At 45.0% G+C, this 18,607-nt stretch overlaps 1 protein-coding gene across 2 annotated transcripts in view; it reads right to left on the minus strand.

The window, feature by feature from the left end:
* mdfic (MyoD family inhibitor domain containing) overlaps window positions 1-17,206 on the minus strand; it is a 19,777-nt gene extending 2,571 nt beyond the window's left edge. Inside the window, exons 1-4 of one of the 2 annotated variants that reach the window (XM_083692466.1) lie at window positions 16,938-17,206; window positions 16,487-16,644; window positions 14,451-14,579; window positions 2,347-2,748 (exon numbers count right to left, since the gene is read on the minus strand). In XM_083692466.1, the coding sequence (XP_083548592.1) occupies window positions 2,347-2,748; window positions 14,451-14,579; window positions 16,487-16,580 (625 nt within the window). In that variant the 5' untranslated portion in view covers window positions 16,581-16,644; window positions 16,938-17,206. Of the gene's footprint in view, window positions 1-2,346; window positions 2,749-14,450; window positions 14,580-16,486; window positions 16,663-16,937 lie in introns of both variants that reach the window. The other variant, XM_083692467.1, reaches the window with a different exon arrangement.
* Window positions 17,207-18,607: the final 1,401 nt, after the last annotated feature.

An 18,607-nucleotide genomic window follows, 5' to 3' on the forward strand; every position in this document is an offset into this window, starting at 1 on the left:
GGGGGGGGGGGGGAGGAGGGGGGGAGATGGGTCATGTACACAAGAGAGGCTGGACCTACTATCTTCAAAGAGAGAGAAAATAGGGGAGCAAATTAACACCACCTCGGCGAGAGGCGCAGAGCCTCATGTTTAATGTCAGCCAGCGGTGGACGACTCCCAGATTCCGGCGGGCCAAAAACAGCGCAAGGGGCCTCAGAGGAAATAGTTTGAGACATCTGGAAAACTCCAAAGGGCTAACATCAAAAAGAGGAGCAGCGTGACCCAAAACAAGCTGGAATGGGCACTGAGCAGAGCAGAGCAGAGCAGAGCAGTGCAGGGGAGGGGAGGGGAGGGGAGGGGAGGTGAGAGGGGGGGCCGTGTGTGTGAAAAACATTCAAATGAAGAGAGACTGTTTGGTGGAGGAGGGCCAGGATGGATGCTGGCTGCCTCAGAGACCGGGCAGGGAAGGGAGAGAGAGAGAGAGAAGGAGATGGGAGGAGAAGGCGGCACAGGGAGAGAGAGAACAGGAGAGAGAGAGGCACATTCCAGGTACGGTAGTATACAGGGGGGAGAGAGAACAGGAGAGATAAAGGGGGAGGGCACAGGGAGGGAGAGAGAGCAGGAAATACTGAGAGGAGGCGCACCCCCATGCCGTAAAGACACACCCCACACACACACACACGTATGAAGTTTGTGCAAAGAGCAGGCATTAAATAGCATTCACAACCATAGCCCTAATCGTCCTAAATGGTCCGGGGGGGAGGAAACGGTAATTGATTACACAACAAAAAAACGCCCTCACCAAAGGCCCTCACCGACCACCCCCCTCCCCCCCCCGAACAAAAGGCATGCGGGGTTCTTAAATGCCTCCTCAGAAGCATAAGTGTTATCACAGATCCGTCCCCGTGCCAAAGACACTCGGTGCCAAGAATGCGGAGGAGCCGAGCGCTGCCGCTCCTATCCCCTGAGCTGGGTTCCTCCACCAGAGCTTTATTCTTCTGCTCTGTTGTGTTCAGAGGGAGGGAGGGAGGGAGGGAGGGAGGTGCTGTTTTGGAGCTAATTTCACAGGCAAACAGATTATGTTAATCCGTGTAAACATTCAAAACACAACAGCTTGGCTGTTTTCCGCAGGGAAATAAATACTCGAGGAGGAGTGAAACGTATCGATTCGCACAACACAAAGTCGACAAATAAACCCAGACGCTAAAGCGTCGTAATGAGCGAGAGCACGTCTTTGAAACGGTGTTTCTTTCGTTTCTTTTTTGTCTCGTTTCTTTGCCCAATTAAGACGTGTGTGTGGGGGGGGAGGGGGGGGGGGGGTAGTAACATGACGCCTGTAGAACGGGAGATCCCCCTGCGAACGTACGCACCAGACCTTTATTCACAACAACGTCAGATCCATCGCTTGTTAAGACCCGCGGCTTGGATCCGTCGCCGTATTTCAACGCACCTCTGTGAAATAAACATCTCGGATCCTCAACCTTTTTTCTTCCCCCTTTGTGTACACATCGCTACTACTACCTACTGTACGTGTTTCACACCGTCATGTCTTATTTTTTACTCCTTTTCGCCCGGGTATAAGAGGATGTAGAAGACAAAGCAGAGGCCCAGAGGAACAAGGGGTGAGAGAGAGAGAGAGAGAGAGAGAGAGAGAGAGAGAGAGAGAGAGACAGAGAGAGAGAGAGACAGAGACAGAGAGAGAGAGGGTAAGCAGGAAGAAGCAGGCAGGCAGCAGAGTGTTGATATGAGAGAATAGCATTGAGAATAGAATTGTGATTCGCAAGACACAGGGAGCCACTGTTAATGAGAGACACTGTAGGAGGAGAGAGGGAGGGAGAGGAGAGGGTGAGAAAGGAGAACAGGAAGAGGACAAATGGAGAGAAAGGGAAGAGAGGAGAGGCTAAAGGGGGGGTAGAGAGAGGCCCATGCAGAGGTAGGGTTGACACTCTCCCTCAGCCTTGTTAAAGGGTCACACCTAGCTGACCGACGGTAATACACCACGGCCATCCTCTTCATTACCGCACTCATTTCAGCCTCGCACCTGACAACCTGACGGCTCCCCCCCACTGAGAAAGAGACTGGCTTTGTTGTTGTTGAGGAAAAATACAGGCCCAGGATAGGAGCAGGCTGAGATTGGGGGGGGAGGAGAGGGCTCATTAAAAGGGTGAGAGTAGGTAGAGGATGATATCTTGGTGTTGATTTCTGACTTTTCCATTTTGTGGCTCTGTACAAAAGAAAAAAAAAAGAAAGGAGAAAGACTACACTCAGAGCATTGACAAAGTGTTAGGGAAGAAAGCAGCCAGCCAGGGAGGGCGAGTGTGTGTTCTTTGTGTGATTTAGTGCGTATCCACTGTGTGTGCGTTTTACCTTCTGGTAATGTCCCGGGCTTGTGTGACCCGGTGGAGCTGCCTTTGCTCCTCCTGCTGCTGTCGCTGTTGACCGAGAGGCTGGAGCGCAGCTTCCTCTCTATCTTCTGGGAGACGGGCGAGGGCTGTTTCCTGTGGAGCTGTTGCTGCTGCTGTTGCTCCGCCCCGGCTCCAGCCGCAGCTCTGGCCGCCGCCGCCGCCGCGCACGGGCAAGGGTGTGTGTGTGTGACCCCGCCGCGGTGGATTCCATTGCCGTTACTCAGCCCGAGCCCGCCGGTCGCGCTATGGAGGCCATTTTGACTCCTGGCAGCCTCTCCTCCTCCTCCTCCTCCTCCACCACCACCACCCTCGTTGGTCCCTCCCTGGGCCGAGGCGGTTGGCTGGGGCAGAGGCTGAGGTTGAGCTGAAAGAAGGAGGAGGTAGAAGTTATTTTTAAAATAAAAACATCACGCTCTCTAATTGAAAGTATGAGAGGACTTTACGACGCTGCACTTCACGTTTGGTTGAGAACATGGCATTCGCTCTCTCTCTCTCACTTTAGTAGTTGGATTCTTGGTGTGAGGGGCATGTCTGAAGTGTTTATGGGGCAGGCAGCCTCTTGGCTCGGCTTTCTAGAACTCAAACTGTGATGATGTCTGTATCACAGATCACTATTTTCGCACATTATCAGAAGAAGAAGTACGTGAACAAATCTTGAGGCCTTTTCAAACAACAGAGCTAAGTATAGGAGGAGAGACAGACAGAGCCCAATGATCACACAGTCACCTCTCCTTCAGGTGAACAGCATTCACTTGGAGCAGCACTCAGGTAAGTTAAAAGAGTGAGAGAGGGGGAGAGAGAGAGAGATGGATCTTGCCTATGCCACAGTACTGCTTCCCCTTTTCACAAAGTTCACAGTCTTTCTGTGTGTGTGTGTGTGTGTGTGTGTGTGTGTGTGTGTGTGTGTGTGACTGTGCGTGTGTGCGTGAACTGTACAGTGTGTGTGTGTGTGTGTGTGTGTGTGTGTGTGTGTGTGTCTGCGTGTGTGTGTGACAGCCAACAAGAGTCAATGCGGCGACCCATCTGATATAAAGGAAGCGAGCGGAGTGGAGCGGTGCATGGTGGCATTTTCAGGGGAAGTCACTCCTGCAGAATCAGCTCTACAGGGAACTGCAGCATTACCTTCTATCTGCATCAGAGAGGCAGCGACGTGACTTATTGAGCTCCATTGAATTATTCATCTCTCTTTTTCTTTTTTCGGGGCCTGTATATTCCGGATGTCACCATTCTCTTTTTTCCATTTTTTTTTTCTTTTCCCCCAAACTCTGCATTAATGCCACGGCGTACAAGTATCAGCCCATGTGACACGGATCACAGACAGGAAAAAAAACAAAAAAACTTTGCGATGACACACTCAAAAGTGTTGATTTGTTCGAGAGTAGTATGACTGTATAGGACCTGAACTTCTCACAAGCGGGAGGCAAAAATGAAACACTCCATAAACTGGCTAGGCCAGTTCTGGCTCTCTCTCTCTCTGATTTCCTCTGCTCTTACTTTATCTGCTCACCAACAATCGCAATTATTGTTAACAAGAGAGAGGGGAGAATGAATCTACCATAGCCCGGCCTGTTTTTAACCACACACACCACCCTGGGAGACCTCTGACAGGAATGTAGATGTAAAACAACGCAATTAAAAACAGCCACAGTGGCTTTGTCTCTTCATCCACAGGCCCGCAACGCCACGCAGCTTCTATAAACAAATAGAGACTTGAGGGATCAAGATACCGATGCAATTTGAATTAGACAATTGGGTGTAGAGAAAAAAAAATGAAATTTTATTATGCACTGATTTAAGTCCAGGTTGATGGAAATTCCCGATGGAAGCTTTCAGATGGCACTGGCGGTAAACTAAGGATTGCTAACAAGGGGGATGCAGTACATTTTCAGACATATTCTACTTAACATAATAAGCTCTTTATACAATGTATAACACATCGTATGTGTTTTCATGGTGGCAACACAGCACAACAGTGTTCTCGGACAGTAGGCAGAAACCAACAAGCCTACAGAACCCAAAGACACTGCACACCCTTGTGCCCTATTTCTCAATGAAGGATTCAAAACGCACTCTGCACACGGTAAAAAGTAGAAAGCACAAACGTTCCAAGGTCCGCCACTGAAGTACGGAGTACAAATATGTACTGCAGGCCTACATCATACCAAACCCCTGCCTAGAAGATGATTCTATCGCCTATGTAGTAAATGACGCACGGCAGCTTGTGTAATAAAGCAGACAGTCTATTCCACCTCGAGGTCATGGGAGCCGTCCACCAAACGCCCAGACCCACGTCGTCGGTCTGAGAGCGTAATTACCTCTCCTTTTCGAGAAAGTCAAGCCTTCCAATTGAATAAAGTAGAAATAGTCATTAGGAAACCACTATGTTAAACCCGGCGCACATAAGCAGCGGTTTGAGTTTCCCGACCCACTAGAAAGCCTCCAGCAGCGGTTCAAGCGCAAGCCTGTGAAGAGACACGCTCGAGGAACAGGCCACTGGTCAGGCTGGCAGGCACGGTTTTATTTTTAGCCTCGCTAGGGCTGAGGGCATGGCGACGAAGACGGATGAACGGAACAGAGCCATATTCATAATAGGCTTCTTCATTGATCATCGTAATGATGATCCTGTCAGAGACAGCACGGTGAACCACCCAAATATGGAAAACCAAGACAGCCAGGAGACGTGCTGGAGAAGAACAGATAGACACGTACGCACGCACGCACGCACGCACGCACGCACGCAGACACACACAGTACAGCAGCTCCCGTCTGTGATGACAGTTGAAACAGCAGCAATGTAGAACAGCGAAACATCAACATGGTTGACAACCTTACAGCCTGTAGATCTGGTTTAGGACAACACAAGAGGCAGCGCTGAGCTCCTTCCTGCCTACACCAGGAAACATACCTCACATCAAATATGAACAACTCCCACACGTTTTAAATAATCAGAAGTGATTCAACTTGGAAGAGTCGTGCGGTTTACCTCCACACCGTGTAGTACAGTAGGCAGAAAGGTATCCAGAGATGGTGAACGCACACAACCTGACAGGCTGCATTAGGGCCGTGTGTTTAGAACTTTAAAAAAAAAAAAAACTAAAAAAAAACTTCAAATTGGACTTCTAACCGCCCTATTTCTAACACATCAACAACTGTTGAGAGTGTACATTTGTAGTTGAATAATACATGGTATTCCTCTACACGGGCTGTCAAACACATCACAGGGGAGAGTGTGTGGGGTGAGTGGTTCTTGACTGTCTAAGCAGCATCCCAATTTGGTCCCCCTAGTAGCTGACAGCCTCAAATATCCTGGGAGCATTTTTAAAAGGCCAGTGTTTGATGGATTCATGAAGAACACACAAATATAATTGCCATTTGTCACCGAGTCTTCAGCGAATACCCCACACAGGGACGGCAGAGCACCGAGTGTGTCTGGAGAGCAGTGCCGAGCTGCGTGGGATCGCTCTGTATGTAAAACTGTGCATAAACACCTACCTACCGTCTTTCCTTTTTTTTTTTTTTTTTTTGACTTTCGTCACGGAAAATAGGTCCTATAGGAAAGAACTCAAAATTGCACTCCAAAGACACCGAGGGGATATATATATATGTATATATCACAGCACACAGACAGAGCCACAAGGAATATGTATGAACGTCAACTTGAACAGAGCTGTATAAACAAGGGTTCTAATATAGTCGGGTTCCGAAAATATCACCGAGAGGTCAAAGAGTGCAGCCTGAACGTTCTCATTTGCACATGACTAGGCTGAGAGTCATAGGTAAGGCAGGGAGCGGAGAGACAGCAACAACTAGAGCTGTGTGTTTCTGGGGTTCAGTCCTCTCTAATATGAATGCCTGAGAGAGAGAGAGAGAGAGACAGAGAGAGAGAGAAAGAAAGAAAGAAAGAGAGAGAGAGGTGGGTGTTTGCTGAGGCCTATTAGAATTCCCATCATCAGGAGCCTACAGTTATTCAAATGTGACATCATGTCAACCAGCTAAACAGACCAATCCTCTCGTAGTCGACTCCTAACAGTCATCACTACAACGCTGCTAGTGAGGGAAATGTAGTGAATGTAGTGAGCCCAAGTGGAAGAAAACAGACATTTTAAATGTCATTTCAAGTCACATACTGTACAAGTGACATATATATCCAGTACCAATATTAGGCTAAAATGCCCCCAACCTGTTTGTTTATCTTTGTGCCTCATATTATAAACAGTGTTTTTCATGCTTGGCTGGCCTACTACCTGCCTGATTGAAATGCTAATTTGTAAATGTGCGATGACCTAGCTGCAGCAGCGCTGCGGCCCATCATCCCCTAAACAGCCCCAGGTGGTGTTTCTCCTCCTAACAAACACGACTGGAACGCGCCCCTGCCGCTCAATCCAAAGGGATATATTTTCTCATTAGAAATTATATATCTCCCATGCCCATATTTATAGAAGCAAAACCAGGGGAATTATACTGCAGAGAGGAGAAGAAGAAAGAGAGAAAAAAAAAATGAAAGCACAATGAATGTTATTACAAAAGGCTCTGATTGAAATTTCCCTTTCAAAGCTCATTTACCGGTTGACCTTCTGACTATGGGACAAGGACTTTCTTTAGTGTGGAGAAGGACAGGTTTTCAACAGACATGCAGTGCTCGAATCATCAGGAATTGTCCTTTTTGAGTATTCATATCACAACAAACCCTGACTGTGATAATCTATAAGGCCCACTATTCTACATGACATGCACAAAGAGTGAATTAAATGAACGAATTAGCCCTTTTCACAGGGAATAGAGTAAATAGATCTATTTTAATACAATGTCGTAATCACGACACACTGTAAGAATAAGGGCAACAAACCATGTCAATTGTTTCCCGCAAATGACTAAAAAAGAACTAAAAAGAGTAGAATTGTGAATGTTTATGTATAGGTCATAGACATTCACCTCATACGGCAGAACAGAGAACGCCTAGCTTACTCCAATAGAACAGCTTACTCCAATAGAACAGCTTACTCCAATAGAACAGCTTACTCCAATAGAACAGTGCCCGTCATAGACTCTGGTATATCAGACACTGTGGTGGTTGTGGTGGTGGTGGCCTAATATCATATCATTCATTACGTCAAACGGAGCTTCCAACTGATCATGCACACCCGTCTATGCTGCTTAGGCTGGCAGTGATGGGGCCATCTGGGCCTGTTGAGGGAACTAAATTACCTCCTCTGATAAGAGACCCCTATCAGCAGGGAATGACATGCTAGGTGACAGAACTGTTTTAACTCCATTAGCTCACCTCTTACTGTATAGCATCTCATTTCAGGGTGTGTGTGTGATGTGTGTGTGTGTGTGTGTGTGTGTGTGTGTGTGTGTGTGTGTGTGGTGTGTGTGCGTGTGTCACTCACGACATGTCTTATTTCCCGCTCCCTCCTTCCCATGCCGTGACGATGATGAAGAGAGGAGTCAGTATTGCTCAGCTGTTTTTCGGCGGTGACACACTTTTAATTGTGTGTGACAATCATTCAAATGTGGGTCTTCTCACGTCACCTGCTACTACAGACACTTGAGAGAACGTTTAATATATTCTCTCTCCCTCTCCCTCTGACAAGGGAAAGCGGGGCGTCGGGATTTACTAATTTCAAATTTGGTAATTTCGCTGCTGATTGAGTGGAAAAAAAAATAACCCCTTCGGACCTTGTTCTGCTTAATTACATTCTACAGTGGAGAAGGCAACTTGAAAGACAAGAGCTTGATTTGACGACCTGAACCTTTTCAGTGCTCCAGGGGGAGGCGGAAGCTATCATCAATTATCCTTCGATTTCAAAACCGAACATTTTGCTAGATTAATATGTCTGACTGCTATCTAAATCATTAAAACAGCCCAATGAGATGCCATTTTCCCTTAAATGAATCACGTTGAGGAATATCCTTCACATTGTGCGAGAGCCACAAAGCCTCGGCATCTGAAGCCTCTTCTTCTGGTTCCCCTTCTGTTGTGTGGAATGTGTACGGTGCTAATTTGAGAGGTACTAATGTAATATAACACAAGAGATCAAGGACAGTGACAGTTTTATAACCTGAGCACTTTGAATGACACTGAATACTGTCCGTCCTTTCTCTCTCTCTCTCTCTCTCTCTCTCCCTCTCTCTCACCTAAGATAAAGCTTGAATGTAGAGATCTGTCTATGATTTAATCAGAGCCCTCTATTTCCCAAATCTGTTTCCATCCGAGAGAGAAGGAATGCAGTAAAATGTAAAAATGTCTTTTCACGACTTTCTGCAGTTTGAAAGCGCACATCTTGCACAGATTTAGGCTTCACACGGCTAGCTACCACATTTTCTAGAAAGATCAATTATGACGTGACTCAGAGCTGGCCTAAGGAAGCTGCCAGAACTCCGAGTGCTCCACCCTCTATGACGACGACTCAACAACAAAAACGCAGCAACAGGGAAGGAGCGAACGAGAGGGGAGGGAGGGCTGGGGGAGTATTTTTGGTTTCAGTTACATTGATGACTCACAGATTCCACCAATTTCAAAATCTCTTGCTGAAGTCGAAGTTCCACAGGAAACACTCACTTGTTTGAAATGCTCAACGGCACACAATGCTCAACGGCCCCGTGTGAGGCGTCGGTCCACACCGTACACACCGCAACAAGGGGACCAAACGCACGCTGCCGCAGGACGTTTTTTCCTATTAAAAAAATACTGGAAATACATCGAAAATATTCAATTATATTCAAGTTGGATCATTTTGCTCGCAAACATCTTCTGGGTTTTTGTAAATCAACGCTGTCCGAAAAAACTATGATCATAAGATAGGAAGAGGATCAGAACAGTCAAAAGTGCCATTCCATAACAGCCAGACGTCAGTATTGGTCGATCTATGAGGTCTGGACCTGGATAGAGCCAGTCTATAAAAACACCTCCAGACAAGGTTCCTTTATTTGCTCAGTATCAATCTCAGCATTACCCCTTGTCTAATGGGACAGCTGTGGGTCACTGGGCCCGGGTCCTGGGCCTGCCAATCAGCCAATCAGAGGTCTTAAGCTGTGGAATCAGGCAGAGGGGACTAGAGGTGCTAGTCTGCCTCTTGAGTGGGTTTTTAACAGAGACGGCCATATCGATTTTTGAGCTCTGCCAGAGGAGGGGAGAGGAGAGCGCTGGCGTCTGTGGGCTGGGGCTGTGTCTGAATGGAGCCAGTGGGCGCCCCCACGAGTCGTCACAACCCCCCCCCCCCCCAAACCTCCCCCCCCCCGTCACCCCCCAGTGATCAGAGCCCTGACAGAATGACCTACCAGAGAGGCGCTGAACCTGCAAACACGGAGGGGCAAAGGGAGGATGCGTCGGGGGGTGGGGGTGGGGGGGGACTTCAGGCAACATCACCAGAAATCTCAGTAATAGAAAAGGGTTTTAACCTTAATGTTGAAGCCAAAACCCTGTTAGAGAGCAGGTAATCCCCCCCCCGCACCGCTCTCATTTGAAGTGGGTGTTTTTCCTTCTCCATTTTTCTTTTTTTTCTCTTTTTGATCAACTCTCTCTGCTGGGAGGCAGCAGGCTCGATCGGAGCTGCACTGGGGCATTAACACAATGGGAATGAAGAGTCTTTGTAGAGGAGTGGACACTGATCACAGAATCATAACAACACTTACTCCTGACCAAGTTAAGTATTCTAACTTAGGCACTGTAGGTACTCTGTACCTGCCCGGCCCGATCTAACAGGACAGGCAAACTAATGTAGCGATGGAGATGTTCCAGTTCCAGGTTCTTATTCCACGTGCGTAACAACAAAAACAGCTCAATTTCAATGTAAATATGAGACAATGACTAATGTACTATGTAAAATGTGTTTATACAATGCAATTTATTAAAGGAATGGCTTAACGCAAAATATTATCAAATCCTGTCAACGATTTGAATGGATTATTAGAGAATACAAAGCCACCTCCGACACTGCAAAACAACTGAATCCCATGTTTCTCCCTCCACAGACAGTCAACATCCTTGTATGGCACGCATGTCTGAAGCAAGTCGAAGACATCCACACATTGGAAGTACTTGTGAGAGTGTTCAATACATAAACGAAGGTGTGAACGTCTAATCATCTCACTGAAGTATTTTGAATCTCTTTAAAAAAATGTTTTAAAAAAATATCCACAATGAATACTGTAGGCTTCAACACTTCTGGAAAATGCTAATTAGGGGCCTAGAACGCTTGAAATTTCCCATATGAAATATATCTGCGCGAAGACAATGAGGAAATAATTACAACGGGAGGTAGCATTACAATGGCCATGTTAATCAACCTCTGTCCTAGCATTTCACCCCATTTATACCGTTTTTGATTCCATGACCCACTGGTAAGTAATCACTTGAAAATTACTCCTTGGTTTGTTAATGGGCTCTTGCTTTAGAAACATTATTTTCAGTCGAGACGGGGGTTGGGGGATCTAAATCTTGTGTAAAAACAATCATGCTGCTTCTTTCAGGGCAAAACATTAGTATCAAAACGGAAGAGGGAAACAATTGAAGGCTAAAAAGCTAAAGTTAGAGAGACACCGGTGACTCATTGAGTCGTGTTAGAATATTGATTTAGGTAGGGAACGTTTTCGATATCTTACCCTGTGTAGACAAACTACTGAGACAACACATTTGGCCTTTATTAGTCAAATTGTAATTTGCATATCCTCAAAACTATTTCATATAAAAACTATTAGGATACCATAACACTACACCATTGTCCATATAAACTTCATAGATGCAATATTAAGGCATTATTTAGTTAGAATGAATAGAATTATATGATCCATTAGACAACAATTCATCTACCTTCAGAAGTGTCATATATTCACCTCCAAAAAGGTCATTTCTGCACCTTGGTACTGTAATAACCTTGAAGGTTCGCCAATATAAAGCCCAATCAGGGATTCACACAAAAGGCCAGCCTAATGTCTTTCCATTCAAAAGCCAAAGCCATGTTATTTGACCTAACCTCACTTGAAATTTTCTCCCAACCCTAGATAAAAAAAAAAATCTGTTCTTCAGCAGTGGCAGGTTCTTCTTTATCCAACAAGACCACTTAAAAAATGCATTTGACAATCTGGTGAATAATGTGACGATTAAACACCTGAAACTGGCGTTGGGTCATGGGCAATTTATTTAAGGCAAGGCAGGGCCTGCTGCAGAGCCCAAAGCCCTGTTTGCAGGGAGATATCAGCTGCTTGAGAACCAGAGAGGTCTCGGAGGAATTTCCCACCCCCTCTCCTCCAGAGAATACTCCCCCAGGGACAGTCACACAGGACCCAACCACAGAAAGGAGCCAAGAGTAACTAGAACTAGAGACTTGCTGACATGAAACAGGGAGAACAACATTCCCCTCATCACGATGCACATTGGTGTTAAAAGGCCAGAAATAAATCTCTTAACATCACTTACATAACATTTTTTTCAGATATGACGCGGCAGCATTTACAGTGCCACTTCATACTGTATGAAGGTGCTCTTGTGCCCATGTGGCAACACCATATTTACTCTTGTAACAGCATTGTAGTAACACGTTGTTGTTACATACTGATTTAGTTAATGCTTTGTCCTTACATAGTAATGGAGTGGCGTGGCTTATTGCACAAGTGGAGAAAGGACTTTCAGATGTTGAGAAACACCTTTTACTCATTTGGGCTGACAGAAACCACCGGCTCAGACCAGCAGAAATCACATGGATGCCCAACAAGCATAACAGCTAGGGAGAGAAAACTGTGTAGATAAACTGGCATAATGTGGCCAGTCAGATGGTTTCCTATTGATTTCCTATTTCTCTGCTGCAAGTGAAGACTTCAATTACCGCCGCGCGCAATCTGATTGGTGAAACTTCTCCACGAATCAAAGCACTGCTCAACACTCTAGCCAGTGCCTCGTGATAGGCCTACAGTAGAACGTTGCATCTGAGTCCATGTTAGAATGTTGTATCGCTCTTCATTTTGCCCAAACAGTACATAGAGTGTACATTTTTACACGCAAACACTTGCAGAAGCTCAGATCATTTCACACGCTTGGTTTGTACCGTTATTTGAAGTGACTCCAACATGCTCCTGTAACTTTCTCAAAGCAGAGAAGTGCCATCTCCTTCACTTTCAAATTCCCCAACCATGCTGCCTGTAGGGGATGACATCAATTACAGCTTAAAACTGTTGTCACCCAGGCTCATGCTGCAAGATGAAAGGGAGGCTTCTCTCTCGCCAGTAGTGCAGCAACACACAGTACACCTGCCAGACTAGAGAGACCTCTCTCCCTCCCTCCCTCTCTCTCTTTCTCTCTCTCTGCTCGCTTGACACAAAATCTTTTGCATCCAAATCCCTTCTCTAAGCAGCTTGAGTAAACAAGCCAATGGCACAGCATTAGCTTGAACCCAAGACTAAAAAAGGCAGGAAAAGGCGCCCTGGAAAAGTTAACAACCTAGAAACAAAGAGCTGTTGTTGTGTCAAACACACACACACACACACACACAATCATATTACAAACTACGTACACGGATGGAAGCAATCAGTTGCTATTAGGCCTGCTTGACACAGCATCTCCTTATGGGCAGCAGCAGCAACACACACAGGAGGTTTATAGCAGGGAGAGAGTTGCCTTTCTGTTACTACTGCACCGTCCTGATATCTGAATAGTCTAGATGGTATTTTGGTTACACAACTGTACATCTTGTAATAATGACATCTGCTGTTGCCAAGGGGATAAAGCGGTGTGATTTCATATTCAAGTACTTCCTGGAGTACTTTGCAGGTGAAATGTTGAATAGCAACAGGCACAAATTGAGGTAACAGTACCCCTAAATGACAAGGGATGACTGGCAGTTATGAGCAGAGCATTTCGTATAGAACAGAACAGGTTGTTCCTATTACTTTGCAGAGCGTTCGCTACAATGGAGCAGTGGAAATAGGGTGTGACAACTACTTTCCACTCAAAAACAAATGGTGAGAACTTTCCAATCAAAAAGTTGTTTTGCCCTATTATTCCCTTTGAACAAAAGGGCAAGCCAGGCAGAGATCTGCAAGGCAGAGATTCCCATTGCTTTTGATTGTGTTTGTCTCTGAAACTGCACTATTATGTATGTTTGCGGGCATGTATGAGGGGTAACCATAGATGGTCTACTATGATACCAAAATCTCCTCACTGCAATGCTCACTTGCCCTGTCATGAGGGTTAAAAAGGCCGGCTATGCCAGCACCATTTTCTCTTTATTTACCATTTCTATACCATTTCCTACCCTAAAACTGATAACAGTACTGCGCCTCAAGCAACTCAAACACACGCTCCGTAAGGCATAGAAAGTTTCATGTCAAAGTTGCGGCTAAACTGCAATCAGGCAGCGTAGACAGTCATGGCCAAAACCACGACAGGATTTCCTCACTTACAATACAGAGAGCTGGAGGGTTGGAAAGGAGAGCACCAGAGGGGAAACCGGCCAAGTATCGGTCATTATCGCAGAACAGAGACAGAACAGAGAGCACGCATGGTACATTTCAGCCTGTAAGAAGACCAATGCGATCCGACAGACTTCAATGCTATCTGTGGAAAGTGTGAGGGTGATATTGTACTTGGACCACCCTTCATAGGGCATACGTAACACTTATCTTAACAATGTCATAACAGACTGTCTTGACGGACGATGCCTGTTCATGACAGAACAAGGTCGTGTCCAAAAAAAAAGTTCGGTAAATTTTAGGCGAGAGGCTTGCAAGTTAGTTCATGTTTATGTGCGGTTACGCTGTGTGTTTTGCTGTCATTGTTTCTGTATCTTGGAGAGAGGTGAAAGCTTCCTGTGTGGATTGAGATCACCTTAAATCCATTGGAAGCTGAAGACAGGAGATTATCTCAGTGCTACAAAGCTTTTGGAAAATCCCCCTCTGTACTGTTACCGTTTGTTGTGTTGTGGACCCCGGGAGGAGCAGCAGTTGCTAAGGTAACCATGTTGCAAACAAAGTAACAGGTAATGGTGGTGGTAATAAAAACATAAACTGATAATCGTAGGATTTCCTGATGCCTCCCATCCCCAAAGGTTCTTTCCATATCGTAACACTTACTTCTTACAGGGTCACAATAAGTAGGGTTCTCCCCAGTTACGTGACTTTGTCCTTCAGGGGACTGGCGGTCTCCGGGAGATGATGTTCTAGAAGAGTTTGTAGTTTGCGATGATTCATTGTCACAGGCATCTGCAATCACAATAAAACAAACAGAATGAGCATATGGACTGTTCCCCTTCCAAGAGAGAGAGAGAGAGGGGGGAGAGAGACAGAGAGAGAGAGAGAGACAGAGAGAGTTGTCTTGTATAATAAAGCTTATAAATGTCCTATTTAGTGCTTAACTGGTTGAAATTGAGGTGCATTCATGTCCTTCCTCAAAACCAGATGTCAACTTTGAACACACGGTCAGCCTCAGTGGACTTCTGTACCAGGGACAGCAAAGGACAAGGCAGGGCAGCTTATTTTTTGCCAGATAAAATATACTCCTCTGGCGGATGGTTGCACAACAGTTTGGGGAGGTTCAGGTAAAAGCTGCTGCCAGGTTTCTGGATCTCATTTTCTCTCTAACTCTGCTCCCGGGTGTACTCTACCTGCCAAAGTTTTTACAAGCGTAAAAGACAGCATTCATCTCAATGGGAAAAAGTATGTAGGCAAAACCTACATGCTCTGATAGGCCTGCACAGACGAGTGTCATAGCGTTGTGAATGTGACCTCTTGTCAGGCACACTCAACGGCCCTTGAAAACGCCGCGATGTTTGGTAAATAAAACACTCATGATCTACAATGGCTGTACTCATTATTTAAATAGGGGCTGTTCGTATGTGTCAGTCTGCTTCAGACTGATCCTGTTCTTTGGGTTTCGTTTCACTATGGCAGTATGATGCAGTTCTGTTTTGGCTGTAACCATGTGCCCGCCCGTCATGTTGCTAAGTCCGAGAAAAAAGAGGAAGAAGAATGAGTCAGCACAACATAACAAATGTATTTTCTTCAGCTGGATGTAGGGCCTACGGGGGTTTGATGTATTTGTTGCAGTGCTGTGCTGCTCTCTGTTTTGTAAGCAATGATAGCTGGAGGAGTGAAACGTATAACACACAGTTGGCTTTAGATAGATATGGTACAATCTTGGCCCGGGGCTGATATATGACCAATCTTTAGTCCTGGTGTGACTCCCGAGATCGATCGATGCACACTTACAGTAGCTAGCTACCAGGAGTGAGTGTGTGTGTGTGTGTGTGTGTGTGTGTGTGTGTGTGTGTGTGTGTGTGTGTGTGTGTGTTTGATGCATCGCAGTATTTAGTGATCACAGTTAGAAATAAATTGGTCTATTCTCAACATATACAGTCCCCTGAGAGGGGGGAAATCCAGTCTTAACTGAGAAGGCTTTGAAGGTCCAGCGAAAAAAATCCATTTGCCACCAGTGTCTGTGATTGCTTACTTTGTCCTACTTTGCTATTTTTGACAGTGCTGTAATGATGCTTGGTATAAATAGGATGCTTAACGGTTCAGTGGGCTGTTTGAAAAAAAAAATGGGGCCAAGCTTATTTTACATGTGATAATCTTACTAGAAAGTTAATTAAAAAATATAATTGGCTGTGGTTCCTGCTAATAGTCACCAAGGCGTTCCTTCAATCTTTATTGGGAAATAATGAAAACATTATCATGCCTAATGCTGGTGTGTAGATACTGATGTCTCGTCTCTGGCAAAACCACATGAATATAATTTGGGGGACTGAATTTGCCTGTTGTTATTATTGTTCTGGATATACTGATAGATTTTGACATGTAAGGAAAACAAGATTATAATCAATTCAATGAGTCATTTTCCATTTGGAGCATTTCAATTGTTTAACCTATACTTAGCCAACAAAGAAATGTAGTTATCAAAGGGAAATTCCTAAAACTGTCTCCAATGTGTTTGCACTGTACATAGTCTCTACACCACTCACTGTACGCTAGTGCAAAATGTACACAACTGAGTGAAACAAGTAGCCTACATTAGCAATGCCCCAATTTAAAAACAAAACAAAACAAAAACAGGCATTCATTCCACACGGGTTGTGGTGTTGTTATGTGCGTACAGCAGTGTCTTGTCTTACCGTGTGAGTTTGATAACAGAGGACTTGTCTCCTGTTGAAGTTCCTTCCCTGGCCCTGCAGGCCCTTCCGGAGGCAAGACGGTCCCCGTGGACATGAGACTGTCCTCTCGTTGAGACACGCGGCAGAAAAAACAACCACCCTGTCCTCACCCCTCAACACTGTGAAAAATCAAAGTCCTATGATGACTAAGGACATTGTGATACGGTATTACTCCAGTTTGTTTTTTTCTAACAGTGAGCAAGTAAGTTGCTGGTTCTTCACAGAGAAGAGTGACGTCAACTTGCAATGTGTCGTTAAAACTTAGTGGAATTTTCCCCTCTCTCCCTGTACATAAACCCAGGAAACCCATAAGCATGCAACTTATTCGTTTACATAACATACAAATGGTTATTTCCTGATCGAGTAAGTACTAGATACTTGTATAAACACACATAATATTGTTCCTAAGTACCTTTCAAACATGACAACACCCTCTGCCAACTTTCAACTTTGACTTATTCCCATCCCTCTTTCAACGGTGAGGCGAGGCGCGTTCCCGTTGGAAAATCCCGCTCTGGTCACAAACGACAATATGCAAAAAAAGGTTATCAATAAAATGTCCCGCGCGCCTGTTTCTGTTCACTTTATCCAGCTGTTGACGCGGGAAAAATGGAACAATATTCCTCCGAATTTCTCCGACGTTCTTCTAGTTCGCTGAAGAAAGTTTGTCTAAAACATTTTCATCATATCCGGATTCCGAAAGCCACTCGCACACTCGCCTTGCTGCCAGCTGTAGAAATTAGACAGCGTGTGTGTGTGTTATTGTGGAGTTTGGAGAAGCAAACAAGCAACACCCGACTATTTAGGACTCGAAATAATAAATCTTAACACAAGTTAATGCAAGGGTAGTGTTTGCTTTGATGTTTGCGTTTGTCATCAATCCATTAGTCCAATGTGTCACTCAATGCATCATGACTCATGTCACTCAATTGGTTTTAATAATCAAACACGTAATAGTATAACATAGTGAAAATACTTTGTTAAACTTGTACACAACTTGTACTGTAATATCCCCTGCATGTCAATAACCTGACTTTATAACATGATACTCCTTGAAAACAACTCATTCCAAGAACATCATGAACAATCATTATAAGGTTGACATTATACACACAATTCACCAGAACGGACGCAGCATAATTATTCTTAAAATTACATTTTCAAAACCTATTACTATGGAAAATGTGTCATTCACTGTGCATTTCCAGCATACAAAATAAGGTTAAGAACAATATCCATGTAGTAGGCCTCCAGTATATTGACTTCAAAAAGAAAGATAACTCTGCGTGTCCTAGCCTCGACGCAGCCAGTTTAGTATTGTTATCCCAGCACCTCGCTGATTGCTATCATACCATGAACCCTTATAAGCAACACTAACAGGGCTGAGATTTAAGCCCCAGTTACATGAGAGCGGTGCTGGGCGTGATTGATGTGAAATATGGTCCTTCTCATTGACTGGCTGAACTCCATTTTCTGCTCCTAATGCAGAAATCACTCCGGGTCTGTGGCATAATGATTTACGATGAATCTGTGTCAATGTTGAACTCACAAACCCCACGTAATCCATCTTGCAGATACCTACCCTACCTCGCAGGGTGGAGGAGCCAGCGCCGCATTCTCCGTTTATAAGTGTTGAATCCATTACGGGGCCTGATCTGTAGTCACTGTGGGCCTCTGTGCCCCTTTAGACAGTAATTACCTGGATACAGATACTCCCCAACTCCCTCTCTGCAAATAGGTAAAAACTCTGCAAACCAGAATGCCGTGCTTTGTAGCTTTTGCTACATCTATCTGTTGGGTTACTTTACATATAGATATATTCATGGCATGGTTACAGTCAAAACAAGGTTGAAATTGTATCAGAGTAATAGACAGGCCCCCCAACCTTATAATAAGGACCATTGTTCAAGTCAGAGACGTATCTGTGTGTATCAGTGTGGAAACATGTATCAGTTGTACTGCTACAGCATCATATTAGCAGAATACAGTAGAAAATGCAGGACCGCATCTCAGACACATCAAGGACGGCTCTCTCTCTCCTCTGAGACAGGGACGTTCCGTGTATTAAAACAACGTCGTCAA

This window comes from Argentina silus, assembly GCF_951799395.1.
Source record: "Argentina silus genome assembly, chromosome: 20".
Classification (NCBI taxonomy): domain Eukaryota; kingdom Metazoa; phylum Chordata; class Actinopteri; order Argentiniformes; family Argentinidae; genus Argentina; species Argentina silus.